The 23,272-nt window shown below is 38.8% G+C and overlaps 1 protein-coding gene across 1 annotated transcript in view; it reads left to right on the plus strand.

Moving 5' to 3' along the window:
• Positions 1 to 2,528: 2,528 nt before the first annotated feature.
• rasef (RAS and EF-hand domain containing) overlaps positions 2,529 to 23,272 on the plus strand; it is a 30,708-nt gene continuing 9,964 nt past the window's right edge. The window contains exons 1-9 of the mRNA XM_050050523.1: positions 2,529 to 3,218; positions 10,727 to 10,873; positions 11,920 to 12,010; positions 13,217 to 13,312; positions 15,676 to 15,753; positions 15,873 to 15,988; positions 17,907 to 17,975; positions 18,141 to 18,207; positions 20,707 to 20,792. Of these exons, the coding sequence (XP_049906480.1) occupies positions 2,914 to 3,218; positions 10,727 to 10,873; positions 11,920 to 12,010; positions 13,217 to 13,312; positions 15,676 to 15,753; positions 15,873 to 15,988; positions 17,907 to 17,975; positions 18,141 to 18,207; positions 20,707 to 20,792 (1,055 nt within the window). The 5' untranslated portion in view covers positions 2,529 to 2,913. The remainder of the gene's footprint in view (positions 3,219 to 10,726; positions 10,874 to 11,919; positions 12,011 to 13,216; positions 13,313 to 15,675; positions 15,754 to 15,872; positions 15,989 to 17,906; positions 17,976 to 18,140; positions 18,208 to 20,706; positions 20,793 to 23,272) is intronic.

The following is a 23,272-nucleotide window of genomic DNA, read 5'->3' on the forward strand; positions in this document are numbered from 1 at the left end:
ACAATTTTTTTCCTGCTGATCTTTGCCACACTGACTGTTATGTCCTTCTATCTGGCTCACCCTGAGGAATTCTTCCACTTTTGTGTTAGTCATGGCTTTAAAAGCATTTTCAACACCATCTTTTAGGGTTCTGAGAAAAGTGGTTTTGTCAGGAGTATCCACGTGTCAGAAAAGAAAAAACAGAGGAGGAGGGAAGATATAAAAATGAGGTAGCTGAAGGATTGAGACCAAATTCTGCAGTCTTTCACTGATGGGATTTCTTTGAAACATGGATCAAATTGTTTTACTTGTTTCCACTTCACAGCTGGCGCCCAACCATCTCTGATTCTCACCAAAGGAAATGCAATGTTAAATTTAACTATTTGACTTTGCTGTCCAATAGGCTCTGGAGGTTTTTATAGCACTATTCCTATTTTTCTGAAACCACATTAACAAATATATTTAAAGCGAAATGGCGTCAACAAGGGGTATGAGCGAGGAAGAACGGAAACGCCTGAGTGCGCTCTTTCATGCCTACGATGTGGATAATTCAGGACTGATTGAAAAACATGAGTTCTTTACCATTTGTCAGGAGCTCCAGGTACCATCCAAAGAAGCAGACGGCATATTCGATCGCCTGGACGTCGACAAAGATGGCACGGTGACCTTAGAGGAGTTCATCAGCGGCTTCAGAGAGCGACACGAGGTGAAAGAAGATGACAAAGAACCAGAGGACGAAAAGTCCTCGGAAAGTGAGGAAGAATTTTCAAACAACAAGGAACAGGTCATATCCAGGTGAGATATGAACATTACAGGTTTGTTTTTCAAAATATATGAAAGTGTAGAAAATGCATTGCGCACAGTTTACTGGCCTGCGGTGTGGGTGGTTTTGTTGTTAAACTCCAAACTTTGTCAGTGAGTGATGTGAAAAATATGGATCTGACAGAAACTGTGGAATTCAAGTGTAGTTTGTGAAGTCTTAGGCCTTGATCTCACAATACATTTGTATATATTGAAATAAACTGAAATCAAACTTCAACCAAAACTTAGTTAAGCATGATGCAAAGAAAACCTGTCTCCTTGAAACTATATCTACATGTTACCAAGCTGCTTTCTTAAATATGTTGTAGTGGCAACGTAATCGCTGCCCAGTTTATGTTCAGAGACAATGTTTCTTTCAGGTAACGAAACACTACATTCATGTACTGCGAAGGCTTCAAAAGGAGGTAGTTGGGGAGGATGTTGGGCGTACATAGCGCAGGACCTTGGCATCAGAACTTCGGGCTGACATCCAGATTCTTGTCGTAGGTTTAGGCACCAAAAGCGCTTTCGTTAAGGATTGGGAAAGATGGTGATTTTGGTTAATTGTTAATAAAAAAAAGGTAAAACAATATTGAACAGGAGCCCATGGCTCATTTTTGCTCTGCTGCCTCCTGGTGGGTTACTCGGGCCCTGCAGTTTGTCTTGATGTTATTTCCTTGTGTAATATGGACAGTAAGTATTAACAGACACTTAAGATAAGTGGTAAGAACACCCATTGAAAACAAATATCTGTGAGCGAGTGGTCTGGCAGATTTAAAAGAGCAGTGTGTAAAATTAAGGGGGATTTAGTGGCATCTAGTGGTGAGGACTGCAAATTGCAACCAGCTGAAACTTCTCCCGGTTAGATTTCCTTCAGTACTGATCACTCAGGAGGTTTTTACCGCGAGCCGAATTATCCGTCTCCTTCACTCCAAAACAAACTGATCAAGTAATTAAAACGGCTAAAAACACCGAATGAAGCAGTTTCACATTAAAAGTCAGTGTTTCTCTGACACTGTTTGGCTTGTTGCAGATGGGCCATTAGCCCAGCACCTGCTAATGTGTGCTCACCTTTTATCTCTGATAACTTAAGATCCAGACGTTCAGGAGGTTTTTACCCTGAGCCGAATCGTCCGCAGAGGTCTCCTTCTCTCCAAAACAAATGGACCTGGTGATTTATACCAGCAAACACTGAATAAAGCAGTTTCAAATTTAAAAAAAAAATCTGTTTTTACAACGCTCTTGTCGTGGAGGGGCTTCTCACTATGGTGACCGATTAAAAAACGTAAATAGCCCTATCTAGAGTCAGTGTTTGGTTTGTCCGTCTGGACTACTGCAGAAACATGGCGGTGCAACATGGCAGTCTCTGTAGATGAGGACCCGCTTCATATGTAGATATGAACGTCTCATTCTAAGGTAAAGAACAGAGTACAACATGTCAGAGGGTGCTACATATTAAGACTTTCTGAGAAAGTAAATCATTCATTTAAACAAAACTGTAAGTGGGAAAAGTTATGAGTTCAGTACATTATGTGTCAATCTGTGTATACATGCCTTTCATGTATAGAAATGTATAGTCTTGCGTGTTTTGGGAGACTGTGCAGGTTGAATAATCTCTGGTTTTATCATTTCAAAAGTGTATTCAACTACATTACAGGCTATTAGCCTCTCTGCACAATGAAAGCACTTTCATTTGGCCTGAAGCCCGGACTTCCTCTATTGTTGAGGTGAGAGAGGAGTGAACACACACACACACTGCTCACAGGTACTGATGGCTGGAGCGTTACCTGAGTCAGCCACAGCAGCTTTTCTGTCTGTCCAGCTGGCTACTGACTGCAAAACCCCGGGAGATTATTTAGTGGAGACAACACAGGAGCAGAAGTTTGATTTACTGAGTGGTTTGATTATTTTAAAATGGATTACCTCGATCAGACTTTTGTAAATGCGTAACAGCTGTTGAGATGTTTGGATAAGAGCGGACAGGTCTGGAAGTTTGGAGTTATACTTTTTTAGGCGTCCTGAGGATAAAACCCCGGCAGATCTGTAGGGTGTCTGGGTTTGCTCGTCTCGGTCACCTTTAATTTACTGAAACGCCTTCTTTTCTCCAGCCAGCCACATCCCTCCATCAAAGGAATGAGCGTGGAGGAGCAGGACCGGCTGCGCTCCCTCTTTCACGCCTACGACGTGGACAACTCCGGGCGGATCGAGAGAAACGAGTTTCTCACCATCTGTGCGGAGCTGCAGGTGTCCGCGGCCGAGGCCGACCGGATATTTAACCGGCTGGACGTCGACAACGACGGAACCGTCACCCTGCTGGAATTCATGAGCGGCTTCCACGACCGCTACGGGGAAGACATGGAGTCCGACGGAGGAGACGTGTCCGCCGCCTGGGAGAGCTTCGAGAGGAGGCTGGGCGAGCAGGCCAAGTTCATCCCCAGGTGAGAGCGCACACCTGTCCGCTGGTAGACAGGGAGGGAGGTGGTGCTGTACAGGTGTGAGGATGTCCTTAAAATATGGAAATTCTTTAGGTGATATGGATGTGTTCAACAGTGAGCGCAGTGTGCGTAAAGGTGGTGGTGAGAGGTGATGATGGTGACAGGGAAATTCACAAATTATACATTAGAGGAAAAATCCATAGATTTAAAAGCAGTTAATTGTGAGTCTTTTTCAAAAACACTCAAAGTGCAGCCATGTAACATGCACAAACAGAACAACAGTGACTGTGTGTTTGAGTGTGTCTGTGCCCCTAAAGGCATCTCATTATATCCCAAAGATAAATAAATACGTTCTCATGTTGACTCATGTCTCTCCAGTGAGGGATAAATATGTTACACCAACAGGTTATACAGCTCTAACAAACAAGTAGATGTGTAAAGAGTGACATTTACAGATGATCAAAAAAAAAACAAAACATGTCAAATAATTACACAAAAAATAATTGGCCATTGGTTATGAGTAATATATCAAGCATAAATGCCAAATATCACCTACAGTCCCATTAACTGACAGGATTTTCTGCTCCTGTCTGTTTGTATTAAGTGTAAATTGATTTTTAGGATATTCAGGTTTTTCGACTGTTGATTTACATTCACATCAGTCTTGAATTTTATTTTTATTTATTGCGTCTACTTGTCATGTGTAGGACTACAGATGGAAATTGGTGTTTTGCTTAACAACTATGGTGCAACCATGTTTTCATTTCTTGTAAATGATTAATGTCATTGCACACTCTCTTATAAATCAAAAAACTAAACTAAACCAAACCCGAACAACAAATAAAAAACAGTGATGGACATTTTCCACCATTCTCTGACATTTGACCAAATATTTTATCAATAATGGAAAATAACTGTTTGCTGAAGCTTTAAAAGATTCATAGACTTTAATAACTGTGTCTTCTGTCTGCCTTGACTCTATACAGTTGAGTATTTTGGATCTTTACAGCTATTAAAGCCTAAAAAACAGGATAATGCTCCAGGTAAACACATCTTCTTACATTACGACCAACAGTTATGTGATGCTGTGTGACTAGTTTTCTTTAATTTCTTTATTTAACCCGGAAGCCCCATTGAGATTGAAAATCTCTTTTACAACAGAGACCTGGCCGAGGTAGCAGCCAATCAAAACATATTTAAAATGCAACAGATAGAACACATAATACAAAAATCTACAATAAAACAACAACTATTCAAACATAGTGACCTCTCAAGAAAAACAAACACGTGTCTCTGTCACCACATTCTTTAATGGATATAAGTGTTTCTGATTCTGGATCTTTATGGAGAGTGTTCCATGTCCCAGGTGCAGAGTAGGAGAATGCAGTTTTCCCCAGATCTGTTAAAACCCAGGGCACATTTAAAAGTAACCACTTGGAGGAGCGTAGCTGAGCCAATATTGCCCAATGTTACTTTATAGATAAGAAATACACCAGTGCTGTTGTCTGTGAATGGTCAGTGACGTCCAACCCACCAAACCATAAAGAATGCAGTGATGAGTAAGTGACTTTGCATTTGTAATAAAATGTAGAGATGCATGGTACACTGAATCAAGGCTAAAATGGAGGAGGTTGCATGCATGTACAGTAGGTCACTGTAATCAATCACAGACAGAAAAGTAGTTTCTATTCTTTACTGAATTATATATTCTAAACAGAAATTTATATTGGTATGATTTTACACATCAAGCTGTTAATTTAACATTTTTGATACTGTGTACAGATGTAGGTCCTGATTCCTTTCTTAAAGTATTTTCTTAGTGCCAGTAAAGAAAGTTGAGATAAAAAAACGATATATGTTTGAACATGTACCCCCAATAATAACACTATTTGTCATTGATACTGTAACTGGATCTGAAGCTACAACTAAAACAAGCTACACCCTTTACAACAACTACGACTCATGCTCACTGAATAATAATCTATCATAACATGTGTCCCAGATGGGTGACATTTTGTTGTTGCAACATGTTCGTAGGAAGCAGTTTCCTCTCAGAGGTCAGTAATAAAGGAGTCTGTTATTATGAGCTTCATGTGGACGACCTTTTTCACTTTAAATGAAAAACTAATATGGTTATTTATTTATTTATTTTTAATTATTGTGATGTATTGGGGAGTTTGGCACAGATAACTGGAGACCCAGGAACTAGTTCTGTTTGAAGCTGACTTTTTTCTTGACAACATGGCTTTGCTTGCTCATGGAGGAATGTTGGGTCTCTATAGAATCAAGAGCGCAGTTTTAACCTTCTCTATGTGAAAAGTGTCATGACATTACTTCTTTTATGCACTTGGCACAATATAAATAAACTTTACTGGACTAAAATTGGCTCGACAAAATAATTGTTTCAGTAATGTGGGTTACATATACTGAATATTTATATTTACAGCACCATGTTCTCAGCCTTTGCTTTAAATATTATAAGTCTGGTGTGTCGGCAGCTTCAGTACAGATAACAGAAAAGACATTTCTCACATGCGTCTTTAGAGATTCTTATGGTAGTGGACCTAAAGGAAATCCACAGTGAAACACTGTCAGTTAGTGTCAAGCTTTTGTCTCAAACATTGGTAATAATGCATTATGCAATAGGGTCAGCGTCAGGTCATTATTGGATGCCAGTATTCATCGACACTCTGCTTTCTCTGATGTATGACTGTCAGCATCACTGTGTTCCTCCATTCATAACTTAAGTTATTGCCTTATTTGTGATATGCGATGCAGCATTTTTCGTTCCACACTGAAGTTAAAAAAATCTTAAGACTGTGAAGCTCAGTGGGAAAACAGCAGTAAACTCTAAACATGAGACATTATTTTTAAAATGTAACACTCAACTCAGTTTTATTTATATAGCACATTTCACACAACAAGCATGAACTCAATGTGCTTAAGATACATCATACATGACAAACACAAAATATCATGTCGGATAACAAAGTGCAACATATATAAAAACAAGCAGGACATGATAAAAACAAACATAATAAGAAGGTATTATTATTATCATTATTCTTTAAAAAGAGGCAATAAAAACTGTAATAGTAATATAACTAACTAACTCGCCATTCACAGTCCCACACACTCAGTACCTACAGTACATGTACAGACTGCCATCAGCCAACACATTACTTTCAGTGTTTGTGTGTGTGTGTGTGTGTGTGTGTGTGTGTGTGTGTGGCCCCAGGCCTGGCATGGGACTGATCGTCATGCTGTTGTGCCTCTGTGGCATCAGGACATTGATTGTCACAGTGGTGTTGTCTCTACATACACACTGTTATCTCGGAGCAGCTGAAGTCACTGTTAACAGCAGTCAGCTGAGAGACGATAATTTGGAAAGAGAGCTTTCAGATGAACGTCTGTCTTTCAGGGAATGAAAGAATATTTTGTGTAAGAATGAGATGGAGACATCGAGAGCGAAAAATCAATTGGATTCATATTAATTACATAATTTTACTGCAGACTGAGGCTTATGTGATGAGTTGTGTTTTTAGGTTTACATAGTTGAACCTCTCAGCTGATTGAGACTGTGACTAATATTTACCAGTGCCCGAGAAGACGGCTCCTCTGCACAGAATGTCCTTCATGCTTGCCTCATGTTTATGCCACAGAAATATTCCTTTTTAGGAATCCACATGTATTCTGCATACTGTAAAATTTTAAATAGTAGCCTGGGCTATTATTTGCTTAAATCACTGAACTCAACTGGTGTCTATATGGGACAAGCTTTTAAGTCCTTTGACACAAAACTGTTTCTCAGCAAAGATCGGGAACATGATCAAATTATTTATTTGAACCAGTATATATATTACTTGCATAAAATTTAGGCTTCAAATAGCATAACAGTGAGGAATCATTCATTTGATCTAGCTCCCAGAGACAACACTCAAGTAATATGGCACCCGGCTCACTGACACAACACCACTTTATTGTCTTAAAACAATATCCATAACTTGGATTACTTTTTATTAAAAACCCTTTTGATTACTTTGATTGGTGAACCCTTACAGACTAAAGAAATATGAACAACTTGCCGGGTAATCGAGGAATGGACATATATTCTGACTTTATGACAGCTTCAGAGCTAGGAAGTCACCACTTGTTCTTTCGTCATGCCTGTAAATCTGAATGAATTACAGACTTCTCTGGTGCTCATAGTTTCAATAAAATGAATAGAACCAAGCTAACAATGTTTATCATCTCCATATTGACAAAAGTTCAAACATTTATGTTTGTATACATGATATAAGCAGTTAATTAATGTTAGCGCAAGTGGTTAGCCAACAATCTGGTTTTATACATCCAAAGAACTTCCATAAAAATTAACTGTTTGGCAACCAGACCAGGCTTCTATTTGAGACAGGCCTTTATTTGTCCAAATGTGTAGCTACACTGGGCTAGTAAGAGAGACTTGGGTGTTTAATTTGGACTAGGCTTTTAATTTAAGTTTTAGGATATTTTATAAGTGTGGATACAATGTCTAAAAGTCAAAGGCACTCCATCGTGCAGCTGATTCAGAGGTCTTTTTAATTCCTTGTGCTTTTCGCTTTTGGGTGTATTAATGTAAACAAGTGCAAGCTAAATATCCATTTCATGTATTTCTGTATGATAATAGAGAGGCACCTCCCAAATTACTGAGGAACAATTTGGCATGTTTTTGTTAAATTCAGGGGATTCGTGAAGTTATTACAAATATCAGACACAGAAAAACAAGCCAGGGTACAACCTGAGGTGAAAACAGAATAAGGGAGTGAGTTTATTTGAAACTTTTGGCTCACTTGACTTATTTTTGTGCCTTTTCTTTGGGTTTTTGTGACTCTATCTTGTGATAAATAACACAAACAACACATTTGTATTTTCTGTTTACATAATAATATTTCCTTGGAAGGAGAGGCGTTCTGTTTCTACAACTTAAACTGCGATCCTGAACGTGTGATCATATTATTACAACCTAACAACAGTTTCAATGAACAGCTTTCATTGTCTGTGTTTGAGTGTTTCTATAAAGATGTTGCAGCACGCTCTGTGTCACCTGACAGACAGGACGCAGTGTCTATATGCTTTAGCATTACAGCCAGTCCGCCCTGTCAGAAGGCAAACACACACACACACACACTGTAGATATGGTGCTGTGACGCAGGACGCTTAATCACTGTATTGCTATTATGACTTAAGTAGGACATACGTTGTATAAACTGTGTGAACAGGCTTTACATTGACACATCCTTTTCTGTATGGATTAGTCACGGATCTCAGGTACATGCTGCAATATAGCTAGAGAAATAAAGCGACACAAACCTTGTACTCAGCAAACCAGTATTTGCATCCAGTAAGATTCTAAAGCCAAACCCAGTTCTTTTTTCCTAAACCCAAACACATGCGTTAGATGTTGGAGGAAAAAAAGTCAATTGGCAGTGCTGTACTGACGTAATGCTTTTATTTTGAAAGAGACTGTATGTAAACGGTACATTTCCTGTGAAAATGGAAGTGTATCTTGAAAGAAGACAATGCATGTAACAGGCAGAACTTGACACGCTGTTCCAGAACGCCAACAACCAACACACCCAGGGGACCTTGCACGTCGTATCTGGATGTGGAAGGTCCATGACCAAACGTCAAGTGTAAAAAAAGAATACTTACCTTCATGTTTCCTCTCTACTTTTCTTCCCGCTCCAAAAACAAACATACTCTTTCTCTCTCAGGTCAAAAATCAACCTGCTCCACGTAGTGCTGCCCCCAGAGGCCTGGAGAATGTCCATGTGTTAGAAAACTTCTGTTGCAGTTTTTGTCCAAGTTTGTGTGTTTTTGATGTTTTAATGTATTTGTTTTGACTTTCTGCAGCACATGGGAAACATTTGTTTCCACTGTTGTATTTGTTTTGGATTTTCATTTGTGTTTTTGAATTGGCAACGTTTCTGAAGCTGCATGTCTCCTAATGGGGATATTTTGGGCCCTTGTGGCGCATTTGCCCTTGTTGCCCTTATGAAATGGCTCCAGTCAAAGAGTCAGGGCTTAGTAGCTTAACAACTAAACTGGCAAACATGTGTCTCCAAGTAATACAATCAAATAAGAATTATTAGAAGGCTGACAAATGAAACACAGTTTGAGAGTCTCTGTATATGAACTCCATGACTGTTACTGAAACAGTCGATCTGATTAGATAACACTGGCATAAGCACAAGAGAAAACATGTGCAACAAGATAATTAAGCTAGCACATGGTCATAAGTGGTGACAGGGCAAACAGCAATTAACAAAGGGGTAGAAACCGGAGCATCTAACCACAAGCTGTGACAGTGACTAATTGGCTCTGATCTAATTACCAATTAAGGAAGGCTGCAGCACAAGCTTTCATAAAATGCTTATTTGCTTTCTTGCAGAGAGTTAAATTAAAAGACTGATACCACTCCGATGTCTGTGTAAAGATACAGCCAGAAGCCAGTTAACTTAGCTTAACATACAGACTGGATACATGGGGATGCACCTATCCTGGCTCTGTCATTATCTCGTTTTGTATTCTAGATGAAAAACTAAGTGTGAAAACCAGAGGTTTAAGTTTTACAGGGACACTGGTCCTGGCCCAGAATTTGTCCTGTGAAGCTTTCAATTTACTGGTCCATCTACGTCCCAACCCTCGCCTATGGTCATGAGCTCTGGGTAGTGAATGAAATAATGAGATTGCAGATACAAACGGCCGCAATGAGTTTCATCTGTGGGGTGGCTGGGCTCAGCCTTAGAGATAGGGTAAGGAGCTTGGATATCAGGAGGGAGCTCGGAGTAGAGCCGCTGCTCCTTCATGTTCAAAAGGGTGAGTTGAGGTGGTTCAGGCATCTGATTAGGATGCCTCCTGGGCACCTCCTGTTGGAGGTAGGAGATCCCGGGGCAGACCCAGGACACGCTGGAGGGATTTCATATCTCATCTGGTTTTTCTCCTTATCTTGGTCTTATACCTACGGAATTGCTTCAAGTTTGTTAAACCGTTGCACAAAGAACCTTAGTAACCAAAGTAAGGACAAAAACACGAAGTACCTCTGACTCCATCTTAACTGCAACATAGTTGAGTTTATGGAGATATATGAGAAAATCAAGGCATCCTTATACGAGTGTTCTACAACAGGGAGAACCAGATGGACACGCTTAATAATGAGCAACTGATTTTTTTCTTTAAATTTTAGCAGAAGTCAATTTGTGATTGTGACTGTCTGGGGTTGGATCACTCAACTTTCCAAAGCTGCGCTCTTCCAGCCCTTTTACAATTAACGATTGCTCTGTGGTTTTATGCAACGGGATCTTTCCAGTCAGTTACTGGTGAGGTGTTTCATGTAAGCCTTAAGTGTCATACTTAAGGAGCAAACTTAAGGTGCTTTGTGTAATTGGCCCCTGAAATCTTGTTGTGGAAAACATTACTGTGTGCCAGTGCCGCAGAACAAATCTGATGTCCGATCCTGATTTTTCTTCCAGGCATGAACAAGCAGCGACGTTGTACCAGAACATCAGTCTGACTGAGCCCAGGCTGATAAATCAGTTTGAGAAAGTCATCCTGAACTTCACCAAAGAGATCAAACAGCAGAACTCAGAGATGGAGAACCTGGCCCTCGCCATCAAACGGTGGGAAACACATACACAAACACAAACACTCACTTGCATCCTTCAAATTAAGTCAAATGAGGATTTTTATCTGACGATGTGAAACAGGATTGTAGAGTACAGTAAATTCTGGTGTCTTTCTTTTTATTGGCTTCAATTGGATTTGTGGAAAATCCAATTTTAAAGTAAGTGTAATGACATTTGATGGGTTATGGATTTTGAAGAAAGTTTCTCTCTTTGACAATTGGACTGCAAAAAAAGTTACAAGTAACATTTGTGGTCCCAGAGAGCGAGCGACCTGACATGGTGCATTTGTAAATTCAATCTGATGCTCTACACTAAAATGAGAGCCCTGTTGGTCAGGGCGGTATATATCTTCATGAATTAACCAACAGTTAAGTTAATCACACATTCACTCCACTCGGTGCTCTGCTGCTCAGTCTCCCCAGGCAGTGCCCAGAGTGCGCTCTGCTGCTCCAAAAGTGTGTTGCTCTGGGTAACCGTAGAGTAAGCTATGTTCTGACAGCTCTTTGAATTTCCGAATGGTCCAGTTTGTGCCAGAGTGCGCTCTTGCACATCATCTTCCTCCATTGTCTTAAAAAAGCTAAAAGAACTTGCTAGCCAGCGCTAGCTAATGTCTGTGGAGAACTATTTTGCCGCCAGCTAAGCCACGCCCAACAAAAGACGTCATACTGTTTACCAACAGTAAAAGGGTCTAAACATGTCATCAGAACTACGTCACTTCAGAAATGCCGATATGATACTTACAGATGTAACATATCTGTGGTTTGCAGAAACATACAATTGCGATATTTTATTCTAATGATGCAGCTGGAAGTAGCCTTTATTGGTACTGACGAATCCAATCATTTATCAGTATGGCTTTGGTGGACACTAATCTGATATTTATAAAACCAAATTTAAAGGTCTTGTTGATGCTGCAGTTCCAGTAGATGATGTATAATCTAATAGTTTGAGCTGGATATTTTTTTTTTTATAATATTACGATAAGTGAGTGTACACTAGATAATGAATGGCTGGTGAAACTCTCCTGTTATTTTTTGCAGGGCGCAGGACCAGGCATCCATGCAGCTCAGTGAAATGGAGGAGGAGATGGACCAGCGCATTCATGCTGCCGAGAGAAAAACAAGAGAGCAGGTGAAACAAACTCAGACTTAAGAACAACACCAACACCACTTTTCGATCTTGTTTTAAATATTCCACTCTCGTGTGTTTGTTTCTCTGAAGTTTGTGTAGGCAAAAGCGATAAGCATGGTGCGTTTGTTCAGCTCTTCCCTCATGTCAAACAAACGTACGCAGCTGAATATCAGATTACTCTTCCAAACTTAGACACGCCTGCTGATCGGCTGGATTTCACAAGTCTGTGGTTCCAGATATGAAACAGTAGATGGAAAGAGCACGTTGTTTAAAATGATAAGGCTGTATATATTTGTGATGATAAGGTTGGGTGGTGTGTGGATGAAAATGATAATCTATAAAGAATCAGGGTGCATAGTCATTGATTCAAGTCAGCTGATGTGCTACCACTTAGGCTACAGATAATTTGCAAATTCATCTGTGGCCACAGAGAGAGAAGTCAAATTTAGGGATGGATTTGAGGCGGTTTTTATTATTCTGTGCTGCTGACAATCATCAACAATAAGGCAGGTATATATTACTGCAACAGGAGTTTTTTTAGACTCTTTAATTCAAGTTATTTTGTTGCCTTTTACCCTGTGTTTCCATCTTTTCCAGACGTTAGATATTCATTGTGAGTTTTATGAAAGCTGCAGATATTTCCTGGAATCTAGTGAAACACATTTACAGTGTGTCGTGTCAAACGATAAGATTTGATAACAATATTTAACTTTCCATGACATAAGGTGAAAAATGAAAACGACAGTTAAAGAACAGCACAGGTGGTTTGCTGGGTCAGACATCAGATCATCTGATTTATTTATATTGTATGCATTCGATTTTTAATCTTATCTTTGGTGCTGATGTTTCTTTAAAACTGAAGCGGGAACATAAACTCTGTCTTATCACCGTGTGTGTGTATAAACTTATGTAAGTGTACTTCACTGACTCAGCTGCTGTTTGTTTTGTGTTTTGTGCACACAGTCATGTTCTGACACCTTTAAGGTCGGAGGTCTTTATTTCTGGAAACTGTAGACTGACCGTTGCTGATACCTTCACTGATTCTCCAGCTGCCTTTCGTCATTTGTTCAAAACCTGCCCCAGTATAGTCACAGATTAATGTGTCACAGAAATGACATTATCTTAGAGAGAGCACACACAATTTCCGTGCACGTTCACAGAATAATATCTGAAACTGTTTTTGTGTCTGTTTGTGTCTTTGTGTAGGAGAAGAGGCGTATGGAGGCCGCACTGAGCGAGCTGCGGAGAAGTTATGAAACCGAAGTGTGTGAGCTGCAGTGTAAGATCCAGAAGATGCAGATGGTAAATTTTCTTTTTCACTAGACCACACTGTAGGTCAGTACAGACTCCTGCAGTCATATTCACAGATCTCTTACTGTTCATTTAGACTCTGCTCAGTGTTGTTTAGAGCATGTAGGACAGCATGTAGATAATGCTAATAATAATAATAATAATAATAATTACCTTCTACCTTATGCCTACCCCACACCACCTTCCTTACAAATACTTTGGAAAAACATTTGAAAGACTTAAGTCTGACACCTCCTCACATCAAAAGACAATGTGACTTTTTAGTCCCCAACTTAAAGATTGTGTAAAGACTTGGGGTCTTGTGGGGTCGCTATCTGCAATTTCCCATCCTGCTCCTGGTGGAAATTATGAATAAAAGGTGTCATAAGTTAACGGTATTCTTGTCAATTCAGTCTCAATATAATTCATTCATTCATTCTGTAACCGCTTATCCTGTTAGGGGTCATGGGGGGGCTGGAGCCTATCCCAGCTGACATTGGGCGAGAGGCGGGGTATGAGTGAATGAATGAATTACATTATTTTCAACCAAAGTAAAAAGAAAAAGAATATATAATGAAAAACAGGGGCGGCACGGTGGTGTGGTGGTTAGCACTATCGCCTCACAGCAAGAGGGTTCCTGGTTCCCTTCTGTGCGGAGTTTGCATGTTCTCCCCGCGTGGGTTTTCTCCGGGTACTCCAGCTTCCTCCCACAGTCCAAAGACATGCAGGTTAATTGGTGACTCTAAATTGCCCATAGGTGTGAAAGTGAGTGTGAATGGTTGTCTGTCTCTATGTGTCAGCCCTGTGATAGTCTGGTGACCTGTCCAGAGTGTACCCCGCCTCTCGCCCTATGTAAGCTGGGATAGGCTCCAGCCCCCCCCACGACCCTCAAGAGGATAAGCGGTTGCGTAAATGGATGGATAGATAATGAAAAACAAACAAGACGAAGATAACAGTGTCTGAAAAGGAGTAGGTAGAAGTCAAACTTGCATGTCCCTACCTCTTTCTTACATTTCTTGTTTTTACTCATCTATTATTTTAACAAATTCCCAAATTTATTTACAACTAATACACAACTATCTCCAGTGTATTTACCACCCAATTCAATAAATAAGTAATATACCCAGATTATTTACAGTCCAAGTACCCAGTGTTACAAAATAAATATGTATGCATATTATTAATTTCTCTTCCTTTTCCACAGTACAAGATAACCGAGATTTGTTCATGTTCATGCCCCTTCTCAGAGTCCCCTCCATGCAAGAGGGAGTGCTCTATTACTTGTTGACAGTGTTCACATCATTGAACTTCACTATTTGCATGAGTCAAGACTAAAGACACACAATCACATTAAACATGTTTGATTTCATTGTAATGCCAAGACGAGAAAAAGACTTCAAACAGCTCAGACTAAGTTTTATAATGAACTTCCTCCAAATGACCATATCACAGGAGTGTGTGTACAACTAAGTTAAAACTCCTGATTTAATTATGACACTGAAAATCATTATAGAAGTCGGTGTGTGGTGTGAGGTTGGCAATAATTGAATTTCAACTTTTATAAGTGCATGAAAATAAAATGTCAGATGAGAGATAAGGATGCAGAACTTTAAGCCACACATTACTTTAACTGGATTAAAGTCCTAAAGAACAAGCACGTCAACAAATACAGCAGTGTTATACTCTCCCAATGACGTGAGGTCTGAGGCTTCATAACAAGAAGTCCCTGCTGGAGAGAAGCATCTGACCCATTTAGATGCAAATACAAACAACCTCTTAAAAATTAACAGCTCTGTACGTGTTTGGGAAAAAACACGACTCAACAGTGGAAAATTGATTCCTTTAAGAAAAACAGTGGCTGCATTCAGGACTGATTTATCCCTCTGACATCATGAAAACACAAGTGTCAGCTGCAGTCCACTGACTGAACCTTCAAAGTTGCCATGACTGTGTGTAGGGCTGGGTGACATGGAGGAAAAACACATCAGTTATGTGATGATATTTTAGCTTTGACTATTGGTGCTTTCACAAAATTTTTACACAGTGTGATTTTTGATAAATAATCATCAGTAATGTGAATATAATGACTACGTGAGCAAAGGCAAGTAATCGAACAGCTACAACGGTCTAGTAAGGTCAGAAAATTACATCACTTTACTGTAATACAGCTTTTAAAAACAGGTAAAGACAACAATTGGGATATTACAGTAATCTAAGACGATATATAGCCTCATATCACAGTATCGACATAATGTCAATATATTGCTCAGCCCTAAATGTGTGCCGGTCTGTGTTTCAAACGACAGTGTAAGTGCAATCTGGTTTCCTTACAAGTCAAATAACCGTAATCGTAAATATTTGATCTTATCCTTCAGATTGAAGAGAAGTACAAGACCATCACTGTGAAAGACGAGAGCCCGGCTTTAAAGAAGAAGATCAATGAGCTAACGCTGGTGAGACACAATATACATGTTTACAACATTCATTTCAGTACATTTTTGTACAAGTTATCAGAAGTATTTTTATTTCTTTTCTCTGGTTTAAAACACACAAATATTCCTCCTTTCTGCAGGAGAACCAGAAGTTGAAACAGGAGCTGTTGAAGTCTCAGACCAAAGTCGCCTGTCTGCACAGTGAGATGGACTCGCTAAAGACAGAGCTTACCGATCAAAACATCAGCAATGAACGGTGAATTCATTAGACTGTGGTGTGGGTCTTTATGTATGCTTTGTGTTGAAGTTTATATCTTTAATTTCATGAAATAATTATTTAGTTTTGGCTCATTTGACTGGATTTCAGTATGGTACCTTTGGAACTAAAAGTCACCCTCAGATATTCTACCTAGACCCTAGCATTTCTACCACAAACAGTCCTCTTAAATGTGGGCGGGGTTGTTGTCACTCACTGCTCCATCCAGCACTCGCTGTATTTCCCCTATCAGTCTGCACCTCGTTTATCGTCCACGAAAAGGGGTAACACACTGACATTTTCTGAACAAAATAAAACAGGCTGCAGTGACAGTCTCTCTCCATGGGATATTATTAAAAAAACGGCTTGTGCATTTAGTCCTTCTAAGGCAAACTCAGGGGTTTAGTGTTTCCAGATCCCACAGGAATGACGCTTTTTTTTTCTCCAAGTGAGGATTAGAATATATGCAGTTCACATAATTCGGTTGAAATAAAGATAATAAACATTTGAAGATCCACTCATTACTAAAAGTGTACGTCATATAAAAACTAAAGTAATAGTCAAAGTTGTCACAGTGAAATTTAAGGTGTGCTGATGGATTCATGCCGTCAACTCATGCACTGAGTAACATTACAAGTTAACGTTCCACCTTAAAAGTCGTCTGCAGTCAGTCCAGTGAATGAAGTTATTTTTTATTCTGACTCTAGCTGCTGTGAGAGGCAGCAAAACATCCTTTCATTTTATAGTTGCAGTCTACGAGTAAAACTCTCTACAGTATGAACAGTGGCTACATGAGCTTCAAAACCAGCCACAGCTCAGCCCTGAGCAGAGTGACCGTCTGCTATTGACCAATCAAGGGACTGCAGTGTTCACAGCTCCACCTTTTAGTACCAGATCTGTGTGCTAGGTACCCCAACAGAGGGGGTCCCAAAAATGGGGACGGTACAGAACGGTTCCATTGGTACCATCCACAACTTTTCACAGTGGAAACGGAAAACAAGCGCACCAAACTGACCTGAACCATACCTGCTTGGTGGAAATGGGACTTTTGTCTGTGCTGACCTTACATTAGGTGATGCATTTCTCAGAGTGACAGGGAAAGATGATTGTTGCATTAGACTCCCTTTCTGATCAAACACTCTTCTTTCCCAGGGTAAACTCTGAAAGTCTAAACCTAAAATTACTGACTTGCAGAACAGGTTTTCTCCACCTTTTTCTCACCTTGCTTTTAAATTATGTGAACTTGAGAATAATAAATATTTGCACTCTGTTCTCATCACATGGAGAAAGCTCCAAATGCTCCAACTTAAATTTCAAACATATTTTTGATTATTTAAGAAATGCATTAGCTTTAGGAGAATAAAATATATTAATCTGGCCTCAATCTGCTCATCAAGCAACTCCACACTGAGGTGTTTTGCTGCAGCAGACAGAAACACACAGAGACAGAGGCCATGCCCCCGCTCTGACTGACAGACGGTGTCACGGTTCGTTCCTGGGGGTGTTTTCATTTTGTCACAGCTGAAACAGGATATCCTGGAGTGACTTCACACACACAATGCCTTCTTCAGAAGTGTTACTTAGCAACAGAAGCAACAGAGCCACCGGCAGGACAACACTCTGCCTTCTCGGACCATCACAGTGATGGTCTTTACATTGTTGTTTCTCTGTCTTTGTGTCTCATGTTAATCATAAATTCTGAAATATCTGGTTTTACTGATATAAAATGGAATACAGAGGCATTGAAAAATATCTCTCGTCTTATTTATAGTCAGTTTTTAAAGTCAGTGAAGTTATGTGCAGGAGGTCCTTTGTGACACAAAAATAGATTTTTACTGGCACTGATTCAGGATGTCATAACATTGACTGGTCTTTTGATTTATATTCATAATAACCAATTGTTTATGTTTGGTTGCAGAGACGAAGAGCTCATGAGACAGTTCTCTGATGAGCGGGACACTCTGGAGAGCCAGATCGAGATGCTGCAGTAAGTCTGACAGTATTAAACGCACCTAATAAAATAAAACACATTATTGTTGAGGTTTTCTATTAGAGGTGGAAAGAGATCTTAGTAAACTCTTAATATACTGGAGAATAAAGATAATAAATATATAATTATATATATAATTATTTTTTGTTTCTGTGTGGATAGGACGGCCAACAGGAAGCTGCACGACACCAACGATGGCCTGAGAGCAGCCTTGGAAAGGACCTCCAGGGTAAAGCTGCACAGTTAATCGAAAAATAATAAAAATTCAAAAGTAGTTCAGTTTCCAAATTTCAGGAGGCTGATGTTATGCCATCCACTGGGCTGGGTAAAGAATCAAAATCAGAAACAGTGTTATTGCCAAGTAGGTTTGCACATACATGGAATTTGTCTTGGTGTCTCAGCGTGTAACGATAAATCCAATTAAGTAAGGACACAAAATCAACATATAAAATATGAAAAAAATATAAGAAATACACAAAAAATTATATCTGTCTTTAAAGCTACAGTTGGTACTCATATTTCAAACCATCACTACATTTAACAGTCTGAAAAAACCATGTCCCTTGTCCTACTGTCTCTAATGGCATTCACTAGAGTCAGACTGCAGTGCAGTCAGCAACCAATCAGAGCAGAGGAGGCTCTAATGCAGATGTCAATCATGTCAATCACTGCTCGTGAACTGTGGTCAAACTACGCAGCGCTAATTAAATATGAATCAAGATTCTGTTACCGCATTGCCTATTTAGCCCTGTTTTCACCAGGCAGTATGGTACAGTTTAGTTCAGTTTGGTAAGCCTTTTTTCCTTTTCCACTGTGAAAAGTTGTAGATGGTACCATCGGAACCATTTTGTACCGTCCCTATCCATCAACACACCTTATATTTCAATGTGACACTTTGACCATTACTTTAGTTTTTATTGTCTCTCTTGGATGACATACACTTTTAGTAATGAGTGGATCTTCAAGCGTTTTAATATATATTAATTTTGACTGGATGATGTCAATTGCATATATTCTAATCCTCACTCGAAGAAAAAAAAAAGCGTACTGGAGGGTCATTCCTGTGGGCTATCGCAACACTAAACCCCTGAGCTTGCCTGAGAAGGACTAAATGCACAAACCTGCTATTTTGCTACCCGCATCACAAACTGCCTCATGTTTGACAGCCGTGTTGGAGACTCCTCAGTTCTGATTGGTTGTTTCCGATCACTTGCAGTAAAGCTATTAGAAGTGCTAAGGCAATAGAGAGGGCTGAGGAATATGATTTTTTCATAGATTATCTGTCTCATTCAGTGCTTTGTGAATATAGGTACAAAAAAAGAGAAACATTATTTTTTATAGAAGTGACCAACTTTAGCTTTAAAGTGGAAGAGCTGTACAGATTTGTGGAAGAATGTGCAAAATACCAACCCAGTGGATGTGCTAAAGTTCATGGTATGAAGTATAGGGTACAAATAATATGTGCATGTGGGGAGAGAATAAATGTACAGCATCAGATGTGAACACTGGTCTTAGCATACAGTAGTGTTTGACGAGTCAGGTTTTACTGCTGCTCTCTCTGCTGACTGTATATTTGAGGATGCATGTTTTACTTTTCACAGTCAGAAATTGAGAACAAACTTCTGATACTTGAACCCAATTATTTAAACAGGAGCTGTGAACTACATATAATTGAACTAATAGAAGGTTTTAACAGTAGGTTGCTGGTAGTTCAACTACGTACATATTTGCACAGTGATTCAAGTATTCATTATTTTGTCATTTTTGTTTCTTGTGCAGGAAACTACCGAAACTACGAACAATTTGGGGCCATAAAAGAAATTAATGATTTTATTTATTCATTTTTATTTTACCATTGATTCTGTACTGTAAGTGAATCTCCTTTGACCAGCCCCACCCCCTCTTTCTTTCATCCTGACTACTGTGAAGGCTTGACAATTCATCAGGCAGTATTTTTTAAATCTAAACTTGAAAAAATTGAGGAGAAGTTGTTGCATGCCATTTTAGAAGTTACCTGCTAACTGAGTGATCTTGCATGGTGCAATACCCCCACCTGGACTGTAGTATCCCATACAGAGTGTGGGGTATTATTTTTTTTTTCTTTAATGTATGAGCTGTGAACAATTGGGCACTTTCTGCAATAAACTCAGCTGAGTTGCATTTTTTGCTGGCATGTGACTTTTTTGTATTATATGTTGTTATAATTTCATATCACATATACATTATCATTTTTTTTACAAAGTAGTTTGAACTACTAGCTTTAATTAACCAAACTAGATTTTTCCCTTTGCTGTCATTCAGCTTTTTCCGATGTGAAGTAATGGGCTGTGCTTTCAAAGTCTCCAACACTGAATTTAATTTGTTTTGGTGTATTGGTGCATAACATGAAAGTATTTAGAGAAAATTAAATTCACAATAAAAGAAAATATAGAAAATAAAAATAAAGAGACATAAATATAGGACAAAATTACAATAAAGATATGACTTTAAAAAACGATTAAATATATGTACAATATATCTGCATAAAAACAAATACACTGTTTAAGTTTTAGAAGTGGCAGTCTTTGGAGAATTGTCTAAAATATTGTCAAGAAATTTGCAAAAGTTCACGTATGAAGTATAAAAATGTGCAATGTACAGAGATAAAAGTCCAAAAGATCTGTGTTCATGTAAAACATAGGGACAGATGAAGACGTTAATGTAACGTTGTTGACGTTGTGTGTTACAGTCTAATGGAGGGTCACCAGGAGACATAAAGAACAGAAACAGAAGTAAAAGCATCTGTTACACATCACCCTACGCACTTATGGATAGGTAAGACCTGCACACAATACAGATGGTTATAAACTGTTGAGAAGATTCTGGACTCAGTTTGTATCTGTTAAAATATCATCATACCTTCTGCACCCATGTGAGTGCTTTTCTTTTACTTTTCGCAACATATGATATCATCTTCTTATTCCTAACACATTTAAATTCTTCCTTTTAGAAACAAGTCAAACTCACAGGCAGATTATTTTCAGTTGTTTTGAGGACAAACGTTTAATGTCAAACAGTAGATTTAGGATGATTAACTGGTTCGCAGCTTCAAGGGTTTGATTTCAGACCAGGTTCGTCAGGTTTAAGTCATTTGCATCTCCAGTTCAAAAGGACATTTATCCTAAGTACACAGTGACATACAAGTCAAGGTGTTTTTGATTGGAGTTGAAGTCTTTTTTTCTCCTAAAACACATGATGGTGTATTTACACAGTAGTGAAAGTAACCGTTGAATGTGCTGAGAGATATTTATTTAAGGTGCTGTCCAGGCTGCTGAGCTGAGAAGTTGACACATGATTCAGTGGAGTCAAGGGACAAAGGTTTTATCTCAGTGTGGTAAAAGGAGGATATACATTGCAATCATCATCCTTGCAAGAGAGAAATTGTGGTCTTTTCTATTGAAGTAAAAGAATAACCACTTGTAATGGTGATTTTTTTCTGTCAAGACCACAAAGAAAAAAAATACACCAACAATAAAGCATTTATGGGTGTAAGTACAGGTGCACTGGAAATCTTACACTGTTTCCATTAAAAGCATGGAGATAAAAAGACAAAAGTATTACAAAAACAGCATTTTCATGTATGCACTGAATTGTGCTATGATTATGCACATTGTGCACTGACGCTGATCGTCAGCACCTGTCTCAGTCTCTGTCTCTGTCTCTTTCTGTCTTGACCAATCACTTGCTACACACTGAACTATCACTGAAACCAGGAGTGACATCACTTTTTCTGTGCTGCTTTCAGATGCCTTTCGCCAAGTATTTAAACCTTTGAACCTTAAACATAAAGGTGCAATCCCTTTCCAAAAAATGGGAAAAAATGCAATGAGCAACCTGGCAAGAAAAGTCCCACAAATTGCAAAAAAAAAAAAAAAAAGAGTAGATTCAGAAACTTATTTTTAAACACAGTCGACACAGTCAACCATGCTATTCTGCTTAGTCACCTCGAAAATTGTCTTGGTTTCAAAGGCACTGTTCTACACTGGCTTTCTTCCTACCTTACAGGCAGATGTTTTTCTGTTTCAGTTGGAGACTGTCTTTCAGATGAGGTCAGCGTTTTATATGGAGTGCCTCAAGGTTCTATCCTTGGTCCTCTTCTTTTTAACTTATACATGCTCCCACTTGGTTCCATAATCCGTCAATACATATCTGTCTCTGCTAAGCATCTTAGTCCTGTAAATGACCTCATCCAGTGCATCAATGATGTTAGGTGCTGGATGACCAAAAACTTCTTACAACTTAATGATGACAAAACTGAAATTCTTCTCGTTGGTCCAAAAGGTTTAAGGCACCAGATTAGTTCCCTACTGACTCTTCTTTCTGTGAAACTTAGTGAGCATGTCAAGAATCTCGGTGTTATTATTGACACTGATCTTAATTTTCAGACTGCATTCTATCATCTTAGAAACATAACTAAAGTTAGATCATTTATATCCCTCTCAGATGCTGAAAAGTTGGTGCATGCTTTCATTTCTAGCAGGCTGGACTACTGTAATGGACTTTTGCAGGAATAACAAAACAGGCACATTACAGGCTCCAGCTTGTTCAGAATGCTGCAGCTAGAGTGATAACCAGGACCAAAAAATATGAGCACATCACTTCCAATTTAATTTCTCTTCACTGGCTTCCTGTGAAGCAAAGAATTAATTTTAAGATTTTGCTTATTGTTTTTAAAGCTATGAATGGTGTAGCTCCACCTCATATCAATGACATGCTGGCTGAGTACATGCCAGATAGATTCCTGAGATCTGGAAGTAGAGGCCTTCTTACTATTCCAAGAATATATTCTAGATCAGCTCATGGTGCCTTTAGTCACTATGCTCCAATTCTTTGGGATTCCTTACCCCAAGACCTCAGGTCTGTTACATCAATATCCACTTTTAAACGCAGGTTAAAAACACATCTTTTTTCACAAGCTTTTACTTAGATGTGTGTGTGGTTTAAACCAGCTGTACCATTATTTTTGTATTATTGTTATTATCAGGTTTCTACATGCTCTTGTACTATGCAATTTCCTCATTGTTATGTTTGTTTTTATATGTATGTTGTGTTTATTTTAAGCACATTGAGCTATGCTTGTCATATGAAATGTGCTATACAAATAAATTTGACTTGACTTGACTTAAAAAATTACTATTTTAAACTTTAAAATTATGTTACAGGATTTTTTTTGGAATTTTTAAGCACTTTTTCCATTTCATTTTCTTGTTTGTTTTTAACTTTTTTTTTTGTATTTATTTATTTCCTTTTTTTTA

Source organism: Epinephelus moara, chromosome 8 (assembly GCF_006386435.1).
Source record: "Epinephelus moara isolate mb chromosome 8, YSFRI_EMoa_1.0, whole genome shotgun sequence".
Lineage (NCBI taxonomy): Eukaryota > Metazoa > Chordata > Actinopteri > Perciformes > Serranidae > Epinephelus > Epinephelus moara.